General features: G+C 41.8%; 1 protein-coding gene across 1 annotated transcript in view; it reads left to right on the forward strand.

Annotated features, from left to right (window-relative positions):
• The window catches only part of LOC119388189 (mediator of RNA polymerase II transcription subunit 12-like protein), a 125,523-nt gene extending 106,082 nt beyond the window's left edge, over nucleotides 1-19,441 (forward strand). The window contains exons 40-42 of the mRNA XM_049413857.1: nucleotides 1,818-1,908; nucleotides 7,432-7,711; nucleotides 13,500-19,441. Of these exons, the coding sequence (XP_049269814.1) occupies nucleotides 1,818-1,908; nucleotides 7,432-7,711; nucleotides 13,500-13,941 (813 nt within the window). The 3' untranslated portion in view covers nucleotides 13,942-19,441. The remainder of the gene's footprint in view (nucleotides 1-1,817; nucleotides 1,909-7,431; nucleotides 7,712-13,499) is intronic.
• The last annotated feature ends 1,649 nt before the right edge of the window (nucleotides 19,442-21,090 follow it).

The following is a 21,090-nucleotide window of genomic DNA, read 5'->3' on the forward strand; positions in this document are numbered from 1 at the left end:
ATTGTTTTAAATGATGTTCATATGTAGAAAAAAGTGAAAAAAATCAGAATGAGATTTGCTATTGACAAAACATTGCTCAAACTCAGCCTTTACGCGAACAGTCATAACTTGAGAGTGGAGCTCCAGAATTATAATCTTTTTGGCAAAAAGGTAGCCAACTTAACACACTGTGCAATGAACTAGGATGTTTGCCATTTGATGATTGGGAATCAAGTTACCGTAAAAATACCAACGAAAACAGATAAATTGGTGATCTTTTTTTGCAATGCTTGAAATAAAACATTTTTACATAAAAGCTTACCAATCGTTTTTATTGATCCTTGTTCATTGCACACGTCAGTAATAAAAGAACGAGCATACAAAGTTTCATTGGAAAAGAGTTATTCCTTATAAAGTTACAACTGCTTGCACAACAAAAAAGTGCGAAAAATCAAGTTTTGAGAAAAACGAGTTTAAAGTTTTCTATTGCTTGTACAAACAGGATAATGATGCCCTAAACAGTTCAAATCCACCAGGCTCATAGCTAAGGCCCTCCTTAGATGCGATGAGCTCTTTTTTGGCTTTTCTTGCTGCCCGTCTTTTCATCCAGTGTTGTTTTGCTTCGCCAGTCGACTAACGCTGGGCTTTCCTTACACGGTATTGGTCCCCATTGTAGCATGCTACGATAGTGTAGTGGCCAGGTTCAATGCCTGCTTCTCTCAAAATAGCTGCTACACTTACATTACCATCATAAAAATGACAAACTATGTAGCAATAACAGCAGTAGCATGAAGCGCGCGCAATGTAAACAACAGAGATGCTCCTATCTTCACGCGTCCCCCTTATGGATATTTAAAGCAATGTTTGAAAAAAACAAAGACTTACAAAGTTGTCTTTAAATAAGTTTATACTTATCAAACCAAAACATAATAGAAAAATTACAACATTTGCCGCTGATGCTCGCTAACTTATCAGTTTCTGTGACCACACAACACTAGTTTTGGTTTTGCAACCGTTCATCACATGTTCAAAAATTGGCTATAACTTCGGAACTAAATAAGATGGAAACATAATTATTTCGGCAAAATATTTTTGAATGTTTGGGGATTCTTGGAATCTAAAAATTAAAAAATCTGTTTTTTTTTTTTTTTGGAAAAATATGCCTTTCAAAGGTGGTGACATACCTTAACGAGGTTTTACTGTATGTTCATTTAACCTTGAAGTGTGGGTTCGCGGCAGTGCGGATATCACGTCGTCTTCTTTGGTGCCTTCCTTGCTTCGGCAGTGTAAAACATTCTTGTAACAATATGTCTATTCGTTCATTTTGAATACTTTGAGATTTTCTAGAACTTAAATTCGTGTTGAAGCAAATTCGAATACTGAAATATTTGTTCGAATATTCGAAGTGCTCGAACATTCGCACAAGCCTGCCTTAGGTTAGTAAAGCCACTTTGAGAAAACTTAGAACATAAGGACTCTATAACATTTTTTACAGTGCTGTTCCGTTTCTGTTAAAGTTAACCAGTCTGGTTTATGAAGTTGCCCAGCAGTTATATTGCACAGTGATCAGAACTCGTACAATGTTATGCTTTCTGCCTAGCCCTATTGCCAGGAAGGGGAGCAAGAAAACATGCGTGTGACTTATGCACATATTTGTGTACATCTACAAACGAACACAAAAGTATGCACGAGAATTCAGCAGAGGGCTGTAGATGTCACTGTGACTGCTGTTTTCACGGGAGGCCACATTATTTATAATTTTTAAGTAACTGTGTACTCCGCTATATAAAGTGTGTAAAAAGGGCTTGTGCAAACTGTGTTGTTATCAACCCATGCAGCAACAAGTGGGCCAACAAGGCATGTTCCACCCTGGCATGCAGCAGGGAGCACAGGCTCAAGCAGCTGGCATGCACCACCTGCCTCCACCAGGTGTGTCTTGCTTACTCGTCTTGACTGAGGCACTTTTTCCACATCCTGGGTCTGATTTTATTTGGCATAAGCACTGTCCCCAGGCTGCACACACATGGACTAAATCAAGCAGTAGAGCCAGCCGGACCAATTTAGATGACCAACAGTTGTTGAGCAAGAGGTATAGCTGAAGCCAATGTCTGTGGTGTTCTGCAAAACGGTCTCGACACAGTGGGATTGCATCAACATTTCAACTCGGTTGATTGGATTTCCATTTCATGCTGCATGGCAAATCATCACAAATGCCTATTGCGTGGTTTACACAGTGTTGAATTTTGGTATTTCTTTTTTATGCTTTCGTTACTTATGGTTTCAGAAAATATCCTCAACAGTACAATAGCAGCACCACCAACTCTTTTTTAATACGCAATTTCTGTTTGCACCTGCAAAGCATGTGTGCATCATAGGTCTAAGTGAAACAAACAGATAATGAAGCCTTCAGCAGAGGTTTCGTCATTTGTTAGTTTCATGTGGTTTTGACTAACGAAAACTGGGCCCTTTGGTTTCTCTCCCTTCTTGTTTATGGATATCTGTGTGTGCATATTTGCTTGTGTGGCCTTTGTTTACTTCATGGTAGGCTTTTGCTTTTTGTTCTCTTTCATATGGTAACGGGTAATGATCGATGATTGGGCACTTACATTGCGTATGAATCTGGTAGTTTTTCATTGGCTCTTGGTGAACTAATCATTGAGGCAAACTAAGAATTCTGTGCAATGTGTGCGCACAAAAGCGCACTGTTCAAAAACTTGACTTTCAGCAGAAGCCGATTTGAAAGAACTTTATCTCTGCCATGCATCATGGAAATTGGCGCTGCTTTATAAATTCTCCTCTAGTTGGATAGAGGTGTCTCTGGTACTTTACTCTTGGGTTGCAGTTTACTATTAAACTGGGCTGTAAGAATAAGCAAGGAAGTTGTGTTCGGTTGAGAAGCATTCGCTGGAGGCATATGTGAGCCATGTTTGGTTCTGCTGTGCAATGCACACACGAATAGAGCAAGACAGTGTCACCTGCTCAAACGAGCTAGCTGGTGCTATTTAAACTGCATCTACCTTTTTATGCAGTTTTCTTTTAATATTAGTGATTTCCACTCATTTTGTTTCTACGAACTACTTAATGAACTTTAATGCACCACAATTTTTTTTATTAACGAGGCCCTGCAACACTTTTTCAAGTAATCATCGAATGGCTTCATTAAAAAAGTTTATTGCCTCACGAATTGACTGCCACAAAAATTTTTAGAATCTCACATACGAGCGTAGTTACTGGGATTTGTCGTGCGCTTTAAGTGCTTTCTCTCCCCTTTCTTACCAGCGAGCGCGCTGAAAGCTATGCAGGGAGGAGGAGGGGAACAAGAGAGCAAGAAGCTACGACCGTTCGTCAGTGCACGTCATGACCTTGAACACTTTTCTTTTTTTTTCTTCGAATGCGCATGCTTACTTTCAGTGTGATCGCATGCGCACGCGGGCACTGTCGCAGCACCTTGCGGCAGCCACAGTAACTATGCAGCTCACGATGCTCAAATCAGCCAATGGTCGTGGACTTTGGGCTTATGGCATTTGTCGAGACAAGAGTGGGTGATTTCTAGCTGGCTTTGAGAATTCATTATAAATTCCAGGCAGCGAGCTGCACTGTAATGTTTGGCTCATATGTTCTCAGGAGCCTCAGCTACCGATTGGCAGCATTTTCTGACCATGCTCGAAAAGTATTGCAGGGCCCCTTTAGTGTCATAGTGGGAGCTTTTTGTTGAAATTAATCATGCTTGCTGTGTGGCAAAGAATATGAAAGGTGACCTGCTTCATATTTGCATGTTGAGCTGTGAAATTCTTTCGTTCTTTTCAGATTATTTTCGAGCTGTGGGTGAGCATGAACCAAAAGTTTTTTTTTTGCTTTGCCACTACTAAGTTGCATCATTCTTACTAACAAAATCATCTATATGTATGTTGGATCTATCGTCTCAAGCAATCATGCTCTAGCTTTTAACAAGGACGGTTAGCATAGTTATTGCATCACCAGCTTCTATTTTGTAAGTTTGTCGCAACTGGTAGATGTGTGTGTAGAAATGCGAATAGGTTGCCTGCCTCACCCATGCTGTCTTGGCATCATTTTGACTGCTGTGTGCATGGCGCAGTTATGGTACTTGCACACTAGAATTAAAATTTGCTAATTTGATTCAAAAGTGCTTTTTTATAATGTTTTGCTGCTAATGGGTGGAAATTACATCTATAATTCAATATGGTGAAGTTTATTCTGCGTCAGTACAATGTAGTTAGGTGATTTTTGATATAGTGGGCATATTGGTGTCATCTTATTCATGTGTTATCTTATTGCTCAGTCATTATAACACATTTTTATGCTAGCAATAAAGCATTGTTGCCGTCTTGCTGGCATTGTTTTGGATGTGCTTATAATGTCTGAAAGGGTGTGAACTTGAGCTTGTTGGCTTGGCTTCATAGCAGGGAAGAGTGCAAATACACGAGACAAGACAGGTTGACAGGACTGACTATAATGTCTGACTTTGTAGATGTTGAAATCTGAAGTTATAATTGGCATGTAACTTTCTACAGTGCGACCATATACATTAGTCTACTTGATTAACAAAGTCCAATAGAGTGACTAACTTTCTGAAACTAGCGTCTTGGAATTTAGTGTTTGCTGTGTAGTTTTCGGCACATGTAATTCGTTGTTGGGCTCGTACATTTTCAATCTACTTCAGTGCAGTCGCTTTAAGTTTGGCCCTTCATACAACCACATTTACTAGGGTAGGTGGGCTTAATGTAGTAAAGGCTAGTCAGCTATTGGTGAGTAAATTTTGATTTTTCATGTAACATATAACTTACTTGTCCTGACCATATCTACAGAAATCAGTGTTTGTCTTGTGCCTGGTCTAACGAAGCCTTGGTTAAAAATTTTGTTGGTTCCTTTTACATTTGAACAAGAGTGAGTATCGTGAGGCAGGTAAGTCAAGCATTGTGCAGGTTTCTGTCTGTTCTTGAATGAGTGTCATGTCACAAAAGTGTGAAACACGTTCTCAAGTATTGTTTGTCACTGTGCTGTCCCTGTCCTGTTGAGTCAAAATGTTTGCCCAGAGAATATGTTGTTCCAGGCAACTAAACACCTTTCTTGTCTCCTGTTCTCTGTTTTGATGGTATATTTGGTTCATTTGTATGTGCACGTATGTCTTACTGCCTATTACTTGCCTAAGGCCCGTACGATTCGAGGAGAGCTTTTCACCAGTCTACCTTGCTTAGCAGTGACTGAGAGCTGTGGTACCTTATTTGCGAGTCTATCAAATCAGTGTTGAGCAATGTTGCGAGTGGGGCAAGTTGGAATAATTTATTCATTATGGTGCTGAGCGCAAACATGCGACACGAGTCCTGTGTCTTGTGTTTGCACTGAGTACCGTAACGAATCCACAGTGTTGAGCCCTGCGGATAATCCTCTGAGTACTTGTTGATATTCTTCTAGTGCTTCTGATCTTTCAAGCGGTGAGTAAGGCCAAAAGTAGGAAGCAATGCTAGCTTTTTCATATCGCGCACATTAATAAAGCTACACAGTTTAGGAGAAAAGGGGGTAGAGAGGAAAAAGTGCATCTTCCAATTTAGCGCAGCACTTATTTGTTGCTCGGGCTTGGAGAAGGCTGGTTAAGGGAATGGAAGTTTTCAAATTGTGTGTAAAGGATTTCCTGGCATCAACATCTGACATAACGACCATAGCTGTTGAGTCATAGCAGTCCCAATTTAATTCGTCTGAACGTCAGGTGGGCCTTTAAAGTACAAAGTGCCAACTTTGTATTTCTAAGCATGTGTGTTCATTAGACTTGAATGGCACTACTAACATGGGCATTATACTGTAGGTATTTCCAAGTTCATGTGCATAAAGCTGTATCACCTGTTATAACTTGTCTCGTCAGTAAAGTAATTGGTTAACTGTAACTTTACTGAAAAATGTAATTGGGCTACAGTGAGTGTCACTGAGTAGAAAAAGCAATCAATCGGTTACAAAACTGCAGGAGAGTAATTGGTACAAGTAATTAATTAAACAAGATTAATGTTACAGGCCTGGCTGAAGTCAAATTCATAGAGGAAACTTGACATACCATTTTCCTTTTTATCCCCCTCTTCCTGCACAACCTTGTTTTCTTGCATACAGAATTTCTATTTGCTTGTTACCATATTTTTGCATCCTCGTCAAGAAAGCATGTAGAAGTGGGTGCATTGCCAAAATGCAGCCTTGCTGAACTTTGGCAACAGATATTCCAACTTTATTCTTGCGCAATGCACAATGTGTTGGGGTTGGTCAAAAGTTGTGCATTCCTTTGGCACTCTTAAAACCACAAAAAATGCCCTAGAGAGGTAGTTCTCTGATGTTTGAGTGAGAATTTTGCCTCTGCTGTGAAGCGGACTTAAAGCTTACATTTGCCTGTTACTTAAAACTGTGGCTGTGTTGATTCCCTTTACTCATTTTACTAGCAGTGATCAAATGTAAGCTCAATGATGTGGGTTCAGTTCCTGGCCATGGCAGCTGCATTTTGATGGGGGCAAAATGCAAAAATGCCTGTGTACTGTGTAGATATAGGTGCACATTAAAGCACATCAGGTGGCCAAAGTTAATCCGGAGTCTGCCACTATGGCCTGCCTCTTAATCAAGCCACTATCGTACGTTAGTCTTGGCACATAAAACCCCTTAATTGAATTTATTTTCTTTGCGACAAAGCGTGCCAGCAAGATATAGCTGTTTCAGATGTATACAGTCGGAAATCTGCCGCATGGCATTACTTGTGCACATATACTCTTCCCCTTTCTTGCTTATTGAGAAAAGATTTTGCATTGCTTTGCGAGGCACTACCGACATTCGAACAAAAGCTTATGGTCTGTGATCACCAAACTTCGTTTTCATAAATGTTGTCCATAAATGATCATTGCCATGGTAGCTGCTTAGTTTGCATGCTACAAGCGATGGTTGCCTAACTGCTGGCTAAAGAGGAAGTGCTTTTGTGTCAGCCAGTTTTGTGAATATAGACTCAGCTATGTAACAAAGTGTCAGCCATGCCATTTTCTCGTCTTTCCCCTTTTCAGTTACTCAAGTGAATTATCTGGCATGAGGGGTTGTGTGTTCATTGTTTTAATATCATTGTCACAGCACACTGACTGACTAAACAAGCGGTAGTAGACATTTCAGTAGAAACACACAGTGAGATATAATTCCTATCAAGCCAGTTATAGCTTGTTGTTGCATTGAGGCTGACTTGCTGGATTTCATATCAGGTGTTCACAGTGATTCCAAACTTATTTCATAGTTTGGGCAGTGGTCATCTGTTAGCCAACATTGCTTCCTGCCTTGAGAAACGTGTCTGTATGTACTCACCCTGGTGCCTCGTTTTCTCTCTCCCTGTCTTCAATTGCCCCTGCCTGCCTGGTCTCCTGTCCCTGTGATGATGATCCCTGGTTGTCCCTTCCCACGATGGCTACTCGTCCCGTTCCCCAGGGGGCATGAGCCAAAACTATGGTGGGGGATATGGGGGTGGCGGGCCGCCTCCGCAAGCCCTGATGGAACGCCGAGCAGCAGCTGGCGTGGCTGGTGCCCCACCGGGCCCTGGTGGTGGCATGATGGGCCCAGCCCCGCCAGGCTTTGGCCAGGGCTACAACCCAGGGGGGGCAGGGAACACCATGGGAGGACCCCCTCAACAGTCTGGCAACATGGGCATGATGAGTGCGGCCGCAGCAGGCATGCAGAACCCCGGGCCGCAACAGTACCTGGCTAACAGGTGAACCCCCCTGACCTTGTGTCCCACGACCTTGACTGGGAAAAATGGCTAGGCGTAGAAACTAGGGACTTTTATGGTGGCAGCCCATGCTTTCTTTGTGGCAGAAAAGTTTTCAGCTAGCCACCTTATCACTAGTGCATCATTACTTTCAGGAGAACTCTGATGGGCTTGCATGATGAGACTTGTGGAGCCAATGAACATCGTGCACATACCGTAATTGTCCACAAGACAATATCACTGGTGGTTTTGAAGGAGATGATGACTACGCTGTCAGTATTTGCAAAAATGAAAGGAATGACATGAAAGCATTATACCAGTCTTAAGGTCACATCTGGGCCCCTTAATTCAACCACTGTTGGTGCTACATGTTTCTAGTCTGCCTAAAGCAGTGTAAATACGTGCATATATGTAATACAAACTGGAATACAAGAAGCAATTTTGGAAAGAGCTATTAGTTGCATGTAATACAGGCGAAGAAGTTTCAGGCAGTCATGTAAATCGTGCGAGTTGTTTTTAATGTGCGGGTATGCACTTGTACACCTTTTAGGTATGCTTGGTGTACAATACTTGCTCACTCCCTGTGAATTTACAACTTGACTCTACAAGTTAATTTGAAGTGTAACAAACTAGAATTCGGTCTGTATTATGGAAGCAGCGACTGCTTTTGACTTTTCCATGAATGATTTTAAGTCAGTGCATGCTTTTTTCAGAAAATAAGTTGTTTTTGCGCTGCAGTGTTTTGCTTCCATCTAAGCCCCTCTTTTTGGGAACAGTGACAAGCAGTAAACATAGTGGTGCCATGCAGTTGCTGTCAGACTGCACTTGTTGAGCTTAGCTCTACCAAACTATAAAGAAGGTGCAATTTAGGTTAGTCTGGGTGTGGCTGGCTGAAGCCTCACACATGCCTTGAGTCTTTAATGCCAGAACACTTTAATTAAGCACTGTGTTTGATGCTCATTTGTCACTTTTGTTGTTTACAGATGGTCATGAATGGATGCATGCAGATGTTGGCAAATGGCAGCCAATTCAGATGGCCACGATGTGCACCTTAATTCTCAGAATATCAGAAAAAAAAAAATCGTGCCATAGTTTCTCAGCTGGTCACAATGTGCACCTTAAATTTCAGAATATCATGAAAAAAAAATCACACCATAGTTTCTCAGCTAAATGGCTAAAATTGCTTGTATCGATCAGTAATACACAAAAACAAGCTGAACACATCAGAACATTGAAGAAATTTTTTTTAATCATGTATCATATATGGAAAACTTAAATGATGTTTCGGCTGCTTACTTGTGATAGGCACTTGTGCTTTGCACTTGGCAGCTTTGTGGCTTAACCTCTGTTTCCTGTGATGCTAGATGCCATTGTCACCATTATGTTTGTTAGCATGTGCAGAAACATTTGTTTACATGTAGTGTATTTTCAAGACTCGTTCTATTGCCGCATATTCAAAGATGCATGCGTCTAGAATTATATGTAATGATGCAGAAAAGTTTGTGCTAACAGTCATTGCAATATCAAACAGGCCTGAGTTGAAAATGGTCCTAAAGGGACACTAATTATAAAAATAATTTCTCTTGTATTAGTAAACAATCCTCTCACAATGCCGAAAGTACCACTGTGACGATGAGAAGGTGCTTGGTAAGCCTAAAAATGCACATAGAGAGAATAGGTGACCTTGAAGGTTCCACACCAGCTTGTCTTGACACCATAGATCTCAGTGGTGTCTTTTAAGGCCTACATATTTATTTATTGCTAAAAATGAATGGCATTGTGTTTTAGCTCAGGGTTTCAGAGACTTAACATAGCAGGCTTCAGGAAATTCCATCGACTCAATGTGGCAAAGGGTGTTTAAGAGGTTATGGGTTATAGCACGAAATTCAAAGGTAAAATTTTGACCTTCAGTTTCTTTTGTGATAATAATCCTGTTATGCAAAATTAACAACTACATTCTCATAGACTAATTTATCCGTCTGATGGTGTTTAAACTGGCCGTTTCTCCACTTTAGTGTTGGTTATTGTATCTGGTACTGTCACATAGACTTGGAGCAATGTACTAGTATTAAAAGTGTTGCTCTGCATGGCTGCTGCCTTATACACTGTGCAGGCTTTTTGCTACCGCATGCTAGCTTATTCGTGAACATTTTATCTTTTAAACCTTGTTTTCTCAATACCTAATTACATCTGTACACCGCATGCTGTTGCTAGTTGCTTTCTTGCTTTGCTTATACTACTTGATATTAAGTGGCAACTCCTGGAGTTACTCAACAAAATTTCGTACTGAATTGCTTATAATCCTTTTATTGCCAGTCAAGCAGTTTTGCTTTGAAATACTCAAAATGAATGGGAGAATTACAGAGAGGATAAGGAGGTTAAAGCTACGTACTAGGTTAAATAATTCTTTTGATGGGATCTCGAGAGATATTGCAACGCTTTGTAGCAGTCTTCAGAATTGAAAACTGTGGCAACAACAGTGTGCATATCACACTGGGAAGTGCCATAAAAGGGCTGAAAGAAGCCATGATAGTTAGCACAATGCTATTCAGGACTTCTACACTCTTGCATTATCTTGTTATTTATTGTGTTCACAAGCACATAAGGTTTACTGGGAGTTACTAAATGAAAGCAAGCTTTTGCCACAGGGCAACTGCCTGTACCTGTGTGGGTGTATGGGGAGAAATTAAACTGATAGGGTAAGCACATGCTTATGTGAAATGAACACAGATATCCAGCAATCAAGGCCATACAGGGTCTGACCGTAAAGTAATGAGACTGGGTCTGGTTGAAAATAATTTATTGATCCAATCGGTACATATTATTTAAATTCTTTAAAATATAAAATAGTTTCCTTGGGCGTTGATACACCGAGTATAACGTGATTTCTACGATGCAAAGGCTCCCTTAAAGTCAGCTGCCATGACCACTGTCAAAGACTCTGTGACAGCGCGTTGGATGGTGGGAACGCTGTTAAAGGCCAACTCCGACGATTTTTCGAGGTCGATGGATCTCAATGAAATTCGCTGGGTGCGTTCCTTTGCACGTTTCCGTCATTTATGCCAAATTACAGGCTTGAGATATGCGCAGATTGTTTGCAAATTAATTTTAAAGATTGTCTGCAAACGCCCTCCTGGCTTCCCACAATTATTGGCAACATTGCATCTGTGACATCAGTATTGGGAAGGCGGCGGAAGTGACGCAGTCGAGGGCACCGCTAACTTCGGCCGCTACAGCGAGCATCTGCTGTGCTGGCCGAGACACTGTCAGTATCAGACGCGGCACTATCACTCGCAGACATTACAGCTGATGCGCGGCGTGCTCACCTCTCCACTGTGCGCCTGCTCGTCCCGGCTGTCACAGTTTTCATACTCCGCGCCGGCGTGACCGGCATAGCTTGCACGACTTCCGGTTCGTTTGTAACAACGTCTACATCATACGTAGACAGTAGACTCGGTTGGGCTTCGGTTTCGGTGTTGCGCTTTCTTGCTTATTTAAAATTATTCTCCAATTTGCCGAGTATTTCTGCTATCGGGCCCGTAACAGGAGTGTCTCAGGAACATAAAAGCACCATTACCTTGACATGGCCAAAAAATCGCCGGAGTTGGCCTTTAAAACGATGACCTTTCTGGCTTCTCTTGAGCTTTGTGAACAGGAAGATGTCTGTCGGGCTCACATCAGGGCTGACATAGTCCTGATACAATTCTTTTTTCCTGTAACCTGCTCCAAATTTGGATTTTCCTGCTCCAAAAGTGCTCAAAGTCCTGTTTCGGCTCTTGCACCCCTTTGCAAAATATATATTTGGTTTCCTCTGTGAAGTTGCCACATATGTGCCTGCAATTTCAGTGCTTAATTTTGGTGCTTTATTTTGTGTGGCACGAATCATTAAAATGCACTTTGTCTTGCTCAATTATTTCTGCATAACGTGCCCCTCTGAAAATCCTTCATTTTATGTTTGTGTGTTTTCCTTATATGTTTTTGTCTTCGTTTCATTGCTTTACATTACAGCTTGTCTCTTGTATATCTGTTGTCTGTTGCTTGTTCTTTGTCTGTGCATTGTAGCTATGGGTCTGCTCACGTGTCTTTTACTTGCTCCGCAGTGCATGCCTGTCAGCTTGAAATGCTGTACTGTTGCGGTGGAAAACGAAGCTTCACTCACCTGCCTCCTGATGCTTGCTCACAAGGCCAGCTTTGCCTGCATTTTGTGCTGCAAGGCAAATACTAACAGTTTAGCCTGCTTGTGCACCCCTTGCTGTGCTCTGTCGTACCTTTCTTTTTAAGTATATAGATGTATGCTTGAGAAAAAATGACTCATGTTCTGCAAGAGCAGCACCTTATACCATCTCCATATCTGTTTCATGGTTCCTCACTTACAGTAGTAGACAAAAAATATATTTCACTTTTTTTTTTCTGTTGAACTAAGCTCAACCAAGGACCTAGTGCTGTGTCGCTGCAGACAGCTAGCCTCAGACATCACAGCCTCTTGAACATTTACTGCCTCAAAGTTTGCACTAAATGGCCTGCCCATTGTCTACCAAATTTGAGTTATCTTAAAAATGTATTGCAAGAAAACTATTTACATAGACCAGCACATCAGAAAATGCAGTATTTTCGACCATGATGAGCGTAGATTGAGTGGCAATCTGGGAGCTACACTCAGGTTGATGGAGGATTATCGGATTACAATCAGTGACTACTGAAATTATAACTGGCAGTGAGTATAGTGTTGATGCTGGTAAGTAATCAATTCCAGGAACTAGGTTGAACGTTCAGCAGAGACATTGCATAAGAGCATTCGTACAGCGAGCTTCATAAGCCAAAGTTTGTTACAATGTTCTAGGATGCAGTACATTTAGTCTTGGAGGAGGAACCTGTTGAGTGAACTTGTGCCATTGAGGACAGGGGAGACCACAGCAGCGTGAGCAGTGTTTTAGCTCTTTTGTTCAATGGGGTAATGGTGAAACAGCTGTGCAAATTCTGCCAAATTTCATAGAGAGCACTCTTTTTCACCATCCTCCTCCTAATCACATAAAACTGCAAAAGGCCGTCTTTATGTTGTAGTAAAGGTGATCCATAAAGCCTGTTCTGAAAATATAGATACCATATAGTTTATTCAGAAAGGATAGCTTTTCTAAGTTGTCGTAGTGTTGCACATTGTGATCGTGTATTTCTTAATTTTTTTGGCTCTAGAGTAATTAAGTTTCAATGTGTTCCAATAGCAGTAAGCTTTACTCATGCTGGAAAATTTACCAAAAAGCACCAGTTCAAAAAGGTGACCTTTTAATGCAGCATCTACCCTGAAGTAGCTTGCTAAATCAATATCTAAGATTGTTAGAAGTGAAATTGTTAAATGCCAATTACTCATTAAATAAGTTTTCTGACATCAAGTAACAATAAGGCTTATTATGACAATGTCGCCAATTAAAACAAACAAGAGTGCTGTACGGGCTTCTGCTGGCTGTGCTCACATGCAGCAGCAACTGAGGGATTGGAGTTAGCGCATTGTTTATGTAACCGGAATCATCCACCTTTGGGCCCATAGAAATGGGTGGGCACTGGCCAGTTCCTTCAGGCACAATTGTTCAGTCACAACCGAGTGATTCAGTTATCCAGAGTGGTAATGTCTACTGTATTTTTCCTGCAAAGTAGAAATTTGAATTAGTGAAAAGTGAAATAGAAGTAAAAGAAAGGCAATGTCACTACCTCGATAAAAGAGGATATGCAGTTATACGAGTTAGTTGCAAGCACTACCTGATCACTGCCCTGTCTACGGTGCCATGATGGCATGCAGGCCACAGTATGCCCTCGGTCAAGGAGGAGCCGGCGGTGGAGGGGGCCACCCTGGCAACCCCATGGTGGGTTCAACAGGGGCTGGCCACCTCGGGGGCCCCGGTGGAGGTGGCCCCCAGGGTGGGGCCGGGGCGCCCCCGGGGGGCCCGATCCCGGGTGGGGGTGGCTACGGTGGGGGCGCGCCTGGTGCGACCTCAGCTAATGCGGCTGGCTTGATGGCCAGCTCCATGCACCACCAGCAGTTCATGGCCCTCAAGCAGCAGCAGCAACACCAGCCTCCGCCACCGCACCAGCAGCAACAGCAGCACCAGCAGACCGCAGCGCTAGTGGCCCAGCTGCAGCGGCAGCTCTCGGGCAGCGGCCAGGTGCCACCCCAGCAGCAGCAACAACCGCAGGGACCGCCGCAGCAGCATTCGGCATACCAGCACCCGGGTCCCTACTGAAGGCTCCCACCATTGCACATGGCAGCTCTCGTGCCAGCAAGGTTTATGACAGATATAATGCAGCAGCAATTCAAATCCCTCGTGACAGTAGCCAGAATGTGAGCTACGATTAAGGTAACACATTGGCAGAATCTGCCCAACAACATGCAGAACCACACTGAGCTGCAGTTCTGGCTGCTATTCAAATGATAGCCACAATTGTAACTTTTTTTTACAGCAGTGACATCCTGTTAATGGCCTTAGTAAAAGGGTTATATGAAGCAAATGCAAACAAGCACAATCATGAACTTTTAAGGGCTTTGAAATGTTATCTTGTGGGATTTCAAGGCATGACGTGCATCAGTGTACTGGTGCTCCAGTTGCACATAGCTACAGGTCAACCCCCTCCATACAATTCCTGCCAGTTGTGTGCCAGTACACTTATGGGGAGGAGGTGCAAGGTGTGTCAGTGATCCCCTTCTAAAGTTTATTTTTACCACTTAGTGACACTAGAGTGATTGAACTCGACAGAGTTGCACAGTTTTACTTTTCTGAGAAACACGTCAGAGCAACACTGACAGTTAAAGGCATCAGCCAGTCGAAATCAAGCTTGGTGGTTCTACCACATTGTGCACAGATGAAAAGTGCCTGTCTACTGACTGTGTGGCTGTGTCACCCATAACGGCTGTACTAACCCCACACTCGCAGCCTCTGTATGAACACTCAGGGTCCCTATTAAGACCCTCCCCATCCCCACAGGCTGTTTCTCTGGCTAGAGCCTTTTCCTTACAGCTAGGCAAAGCCACAACTGTGCTTGTCGCCGCGAACTCAGTTACGTCACTATACTTTCTATACCAGCGTCTTGTATTTGTGGTGAACAATTCTGTAGTCTGCCTTCCTGCCACCTGTAAGGTAGCAGGAAGGCAGACTACTCTGTTTTACTCGCTTTACGTTGTTTTAGTAGCACAGCCGAACGACGCAATAGCTAGGAAGATTTTGGTGGAAGGCTGACACATGAGCTAGTTGGTATTATTTCGTACCAGATTGGCCAGTGCACTCACACAAATATGGTAAACAAGGTAAACACAGCACTGAACTTCCGTGCTGTTTCTGTGGTCCTTCTTTACCTTGTCTGTGTGTTGGTGTGCTGCCATTCTAGCATGAAGAACTTAGTGTCACTGTAAAAATTGTGTTATTGTTGATATGAGGGATTTGTTGTGAACAGCTTTGTGCTACTTGGGGGATTCTGTATTCATATTATTTTGCAGTCAGCATGAAAGAAATGACCTAACAGTCATATTTATTAGGCAGCATACGAACACACTAGAAAATAAATGTGTATAATATGTAATGTATGGCTATTAAGAGGACACTTTAAAATTAAAAGGAAAAAAAAAACAAGTGCAACGTAAGCTTAGACTGGTGGAGTAGTCTTCTGAAACTCTTGATGTGCATGTAGAGGAAAGAGGGCAACTTTTATTGGCAAAAAAAAGGGTAACACTCGCCCTTTTTTGAATTTTATACCTGAAGAAGCGGTAATAGTAAACTATGAAAAGAAGAAAAAGGAAAAGAACCTTGGACAAAGAGGGAGGGCCACATACACTGTAGCCATCTCACGTCTGAGGAGGCACTTGAATTGTCCCAGAATTGTCACGTAGCCATGAGATAAATAAGGGAGGGAGAATTTACAAGATAAATGTAAAGAAAATAGGAGGACACAAGTACAAAGGGAGCATGTTAGTAAGTACCAAAGGCAAAGGAGCATACAACTCTCCCTATGTCCATGACACACACATGCACACCACACGGAGCTATTTGCACAAGTACTACATGTGCATCTGCAGTGCACAACAGGCACTGTGTGCTGTCGTTCAGCCACATACTGTCACGTATAGGCTTGTGCGAATATTCGAGCACATCCAATATTCGAACGAATATTGCAGTATTCAAATTCGCTTCGATTCGACTTTAAATTATTGGAAATTTCGAAGTAGTCGAAACGAACGAATAGGTTTATATTAGTCCGCATGTAACCCCCCTGTAACGGTGCTTTCACTGCAGTAGAGGAGTGCTATACCGTGAATGCACCTTTTCAGCGAAAATCCGCAATGCCGCGAAGCCCCTTTTCAAGGTTAAATGAACATATTACCCTCACATTAATTCATCATTTTTTAAGTTTAAAAGGTTCTTATACTGGCTTATATGCTCCAAGTATAGTAAATTTTAAAATGTAACATATTTTACAGGTTATCACTTGCATTCTATTGAAAGCCAAATCCTGCTACTATTCAAGGTTGCTTCCACTTCTTTTGAATCAGGAAGAATGACATTTGCACATAGCTTGTTACAATTTAAAAAAAGCACTGTGCAGGTTGGTTGGGTCATGAGAAATATGCTCATTTTTCTTTATAATATGTGATATAAACTATTCTATTAGAATTCAAATAGAAATTATTTGACCAAAATCAATATTCACTTCGAACCTAAAATTTCCTATTCGCACGAGCCTAGTCACGTACAATGTCATACCTGTCTATCAGAATACGTATTCGATATTTGAAAAGTAAGACTTAATAACTTGAACAGCATATTTGAAAATAGCCAGCAATAAGCAGCAGAATGTGTTGTTAGATTTTGTTGATGTAGCTGCTTGCTTTTATTGGTTACACGCATCTTCATTGTGTTTTCGTGCTTTTCAAGCATGCTTTGCATGATGGATGACTTTCTCAAAAAGCTTTTAGGAAATCTTGCCAAAAGACCAATCACTAGCACTGATTCCAATGCACCCTTGAAATAGCAGTGATAGGTTTTGGTTGCTGTAATATTTTACAGGGATACTTAGTTCTCTAAATTTATTCTTCAGTGAAACATGCGTAAAGATTTGAATGTGGGAAAGAATTATGAATGTGGAAATATCTAACTCTGTCTTGGGGAAGGGTCAGAGGGACACCAAAAAGAAAAGCAATTTTTCTCATGTTAGTAAATTCCCCTTTTCACAATACCAAAAGCACCACTCTTTCCACGAGTAGGTTCTTGGTCAGTGAGAAAGCATGCAAAGAGAAAATGCGGGTGGTAAAGCCACATAGAAGTTCCCGCATCAACTTGCTCTGACATCATGGATTTTGATGGCGTCTACTAGGGCCTACATAGTTTCTCGAAGGGGGCCAGATATTTGTCATACCAAGTTTCAGTAACTTTTGTTCAAGTTCAAGAATGCAATTAGTAATTTGGCTGAATCAAGCATGAAGGTATCCAGAGCAGGCATTCACCATGTGGACCAATATAGGAGGAAATGCTGATTTGCATATAAAATTGACTTTTGTTACCTCTCTGGGATCAATAAGATACTGTACAACTCACTCTTTGACGTGGAAGTGATGGAACATGTGTGCAAAAATGAGGGTCAAGCTTAAAATAAGTGGTAAACTAGAGTGCCAGGTATACATGACTCTTCCAGACAAGTTTTTAGCTTGTCTGTATTCACATATTTGCCACTTCATGCAGCAGTGCGTAGTAGCCCATCTGAATGCAGTATTTCCTTTTCGTGTTGAGAATAAAAATATGTCTATATGATAAATAATAATCGTATGCATGTTCTGTAGTCATTCAAGAGGAAAATGTGTCAATGCAATGCAGTGGAAGTCAGGTGCCACCTGTGATCATTAATCAGAAGCAGTTTAACTGGAATAGTCATGTGTATCTGATGCTCTTATTGACATTATTGACAGGGAATTTGGTATGTCTTCCATAATCATTGCTTGAATAGCAACTAGGTGTTTTTTTACCCGATATTAGATGCCCGTATAATTTGAGCACTAAAGATTGCACTCGTTTGAAGTGTTTTCAAAGTGTATGCAAATGAGTGAAGGATTGAGGGCTTGTGAGGAGCTGAAATGAGGAAAGCTAAAAAAGAAACATTTCTCTGATGTTGACTTGATTGATGAATTTCCTTACATGCGATTGCATACAGCAGTTGTTGCCAAGTGAACACACGTATCGGCACTCTACAGCCACTGGTTGAAGCACATAAATAATTTTAAGTGGCTGCATATCTGATGCCATTAGGCTCCACAGTACTGATGTGATCCTGCCAAAATTATCTGCCTTTCTTTTGATGAAAGAAAAAGTGTGTTGACTGGGGACTATTACCTCCTCCACTGCCAAGCAGGGCTTTTTATTTGTGGCTGATTGAACAGAAATCCTTCTCAGAGCTGTGATGAATCTTCACTTGTTTTTTTAATCATTACACATGCATCATTGTAGAATCATAAGTAAGTAGTTATATCCCTGTTCTTGGCAATCTGTGCTGTGTGCGAGAAAAAAGAAAAGCTTTTAAAGCTTTTTTTTTTCTTGGAATGCCATAACTATTTATCACATCAAAAGGGAAGATGTCCATATTTCGATCATTAGGCTCATCTGTAAATGAAGTGTGAAAGTTGTAATGCATTCTGAAAAATGAACAGCTTAAAATAAAAGCTGAGCACAAAAAATGCTATCAGCATGCTGATTTGTGTGAACAGCTGTTTATTTGTGCAGCCTCTTGTGTCGTGCCCCCTTCCCCCTGTTTTCTGTTGTAAATCTATTTTCCAGCTTTTTTTGTTGGGGAAGTTTATTTATGAGGCTGGCCATCCATTTCCAACGAAATTACTGCGGTTTGCACGTCACATATTTATTTGAAAGACTGGACCAGTTGAACTGCTTTTTTTTTATTTCTATACTTTCTGTGCGCACATTAGGCTGGTTATTTTTTATAGAGCATCAAGGATTGCTTTTATTTTATGCTGGTTTCTGCTTATACTGTGGTTTTTCAGAAAGATGTTTAAATATTGAAGTTTCATCTGATTATGTCCCGGGTGCGAGTTTTCCACTGAGGAATTTTTCTTTGACTTTCCGTGGGAGAGATCGCCAGACAGTTTTTCAGGAAATGGGAACACTGTGGGTAATGTAATTTGGTTACATTGCCATTGGGCTTATCTGTTTTTCTATGTACATCGTCGTTTCTGTGTGCTTTTGCAGCTTTGTACATGCATCTGCACTTTATGTAGTTTTTGCTTTCTTGTTGTTTTATTATTTTGACCTGTACTTCTGTGTAGATATATACATATATATATATATATATATACATACACATATATGCTTTTCATATTTCACATACCGTATATACTGGGTCTTTTACGCCTTGCATTTTCTCCCAATACAGCCACTAGGAGTTTTTAAAGTATAGATGAAACAGTTCCTGCACATAATTTTAACTTGTGCTGTGACTGATACATTTGCCTATTTATTTTTGTAGGTGTGACTTTTTGTATGTCTCACTGCTGTGTGTGTTGTATGATGTGCTGTACATGAGTGTTTGCTTAGATGAACATTTTATTTGGAAATGTTTAGTCCCGTTTTAAAAGGCTTCACTGTTAAATTATTTGTTGTAGCAAGAAAATGTACATAATGTTGAAAAAAAAATGTCTGTGAACAATAAACTGGGATGTGCATAAAAATCCATGTCTGAAACCATTGAATAAATAACTGTATTTTAGTGTGTTCATGTTATCATATCCAAGGTTATAATTTCACCAATTTTAATAAACCATACAAGTTATAGAAATGCTGCTTTCATTGATACTATATGCTCCTTGGTTGACGAGTGGCACAGTTGCATTCACCAATCGCATATTCTTTATTCATTTTAGATGAGAAGTATCTTAAGGCGGAGCTCAATCCGGTGGTGGTGGTGGTGGTGGTGGTGTGCGGCGTGACCACCCTTACTGCGCATGCGCATACCCCCTCCACACAACTCCTCTCCACTTTCCCTCTTCCATTCCCCTCTCCACTTTCCCTCCCCTACCCCTCCCCACTTTCCCTCTCCCCTACCTCTTTCCACTCTTCCTCTGAAACGCGGGCTAGACGTGCCGAAATTCTCTCCTGCGCAACGCCGCGATGAGCTCGAGCGCATGCGCGTCCCCTCCGCTTCTCTCTCCTCTCCCACGCTGCCCCCCTCTCGCCCGCCTGTCGACCGCGTTCCCCGCTCGCCCTGCGAGAATTAACGGCCAGGCTAGATGGAAGATACGACGCGCGTAGCGTCCCTCTTCGCGTTCCACGACGCGAGGTCGGTAGCATGCCCAACGAACGCCAACGGAACGCGATCGTGCAAGTGCTCTGGCTTCGCATCGCCTCATGGTCCCCTTTAGCGGGAGATGGTGTAATTTTTTTACTTACTACCGTATTTACTCGAATCTAAGCCGATGTTTTTTTCGAAAAAACGATGTGCGAAAGTGGGGGGGTCGGCTTAGATTCGAGTACAATGAATAGGGTTTTTTACTTTTCTGGCCTTGCAAATTTCGGGGGTCGGCTTAGAATCGGGGCCGGCCTAGATTCGAGTAAATACGGTATTTGAGGTTTTCTGATAAACTTTTAAATATATAACATGCATGAATGAAGAATGGGCAGTGATCAAGGGCTCATTTCCCCTGCTATGTACAATCTAATGAAACCAACAGGCAATGAAGTCAAAGAAAGTATAGGGGCTTTATTTATAGTCTTTAACTGTAATGAGGTAATTATGGTATAAATGTGAAGAAAAGTGGACGAAAAGACAGCTTGCCGTCGGTAGGGGCCGAAACCTTCAATCTTTGAATAACACGTCCGATGCTTTGCCATTTGAGCTACAGCAGCGGTCATCCAGATCATGTGCTATGTGGCACCAGCTGGCAAGAAAAAAAGTGTTCCACACTCGCCGTCATGGATTCTTGTCAAGATTATGCTTCAACAAGATGTCCACAGTGTATTGGTTAACTGCAGATGGCTCGATTTTAAAGGGACCGACAACCAATTTTTATGGTGCCCATTTTCTTTAGCGCAACGGAAAGCTTACCGGTAAAAGTGTTTAATCACGGAACGGTAACGTGGAAAACGCTGTGAAACATTTGTAATCAGAATTTTTCTATCTGCGGCGGATATGAAGTCGTAAACACAAATGACGACCCCTGCTGCAAACATTGAGCGCGAGAGCCGTTCGTGTTCGAGCGCGGCGGTTTGCTGCGCATGCGTGCACTCCGCGCGCATGCTCCGCGGCTCGACATGCTCCACTGGCTACCGCAAAGGCCGCTTCTCACCGTGCAACTCCTTTTACCTCGTAGGCAACACAGAACTGAGCGGGGGTAGGTAATAACATAC

The sequence above is a fragment of the Rhipicephalus sanguineus genome, chromosome 3, assembly GCF_013339695.2.
Source record: "Rhipicephalus sanguineus isolate Rsan-2018 chromosome 3, BIME_Rsan_1.4, whole genome shotgun sequence".
Taxonomy (NCBI): domain Eukaryota; kingdom Metazoa; phylum Arthropoda; class Arachnida; order Ixodida; family Ixodidae; genus Rhipicephalus; species Rhipicephalus sanguineus.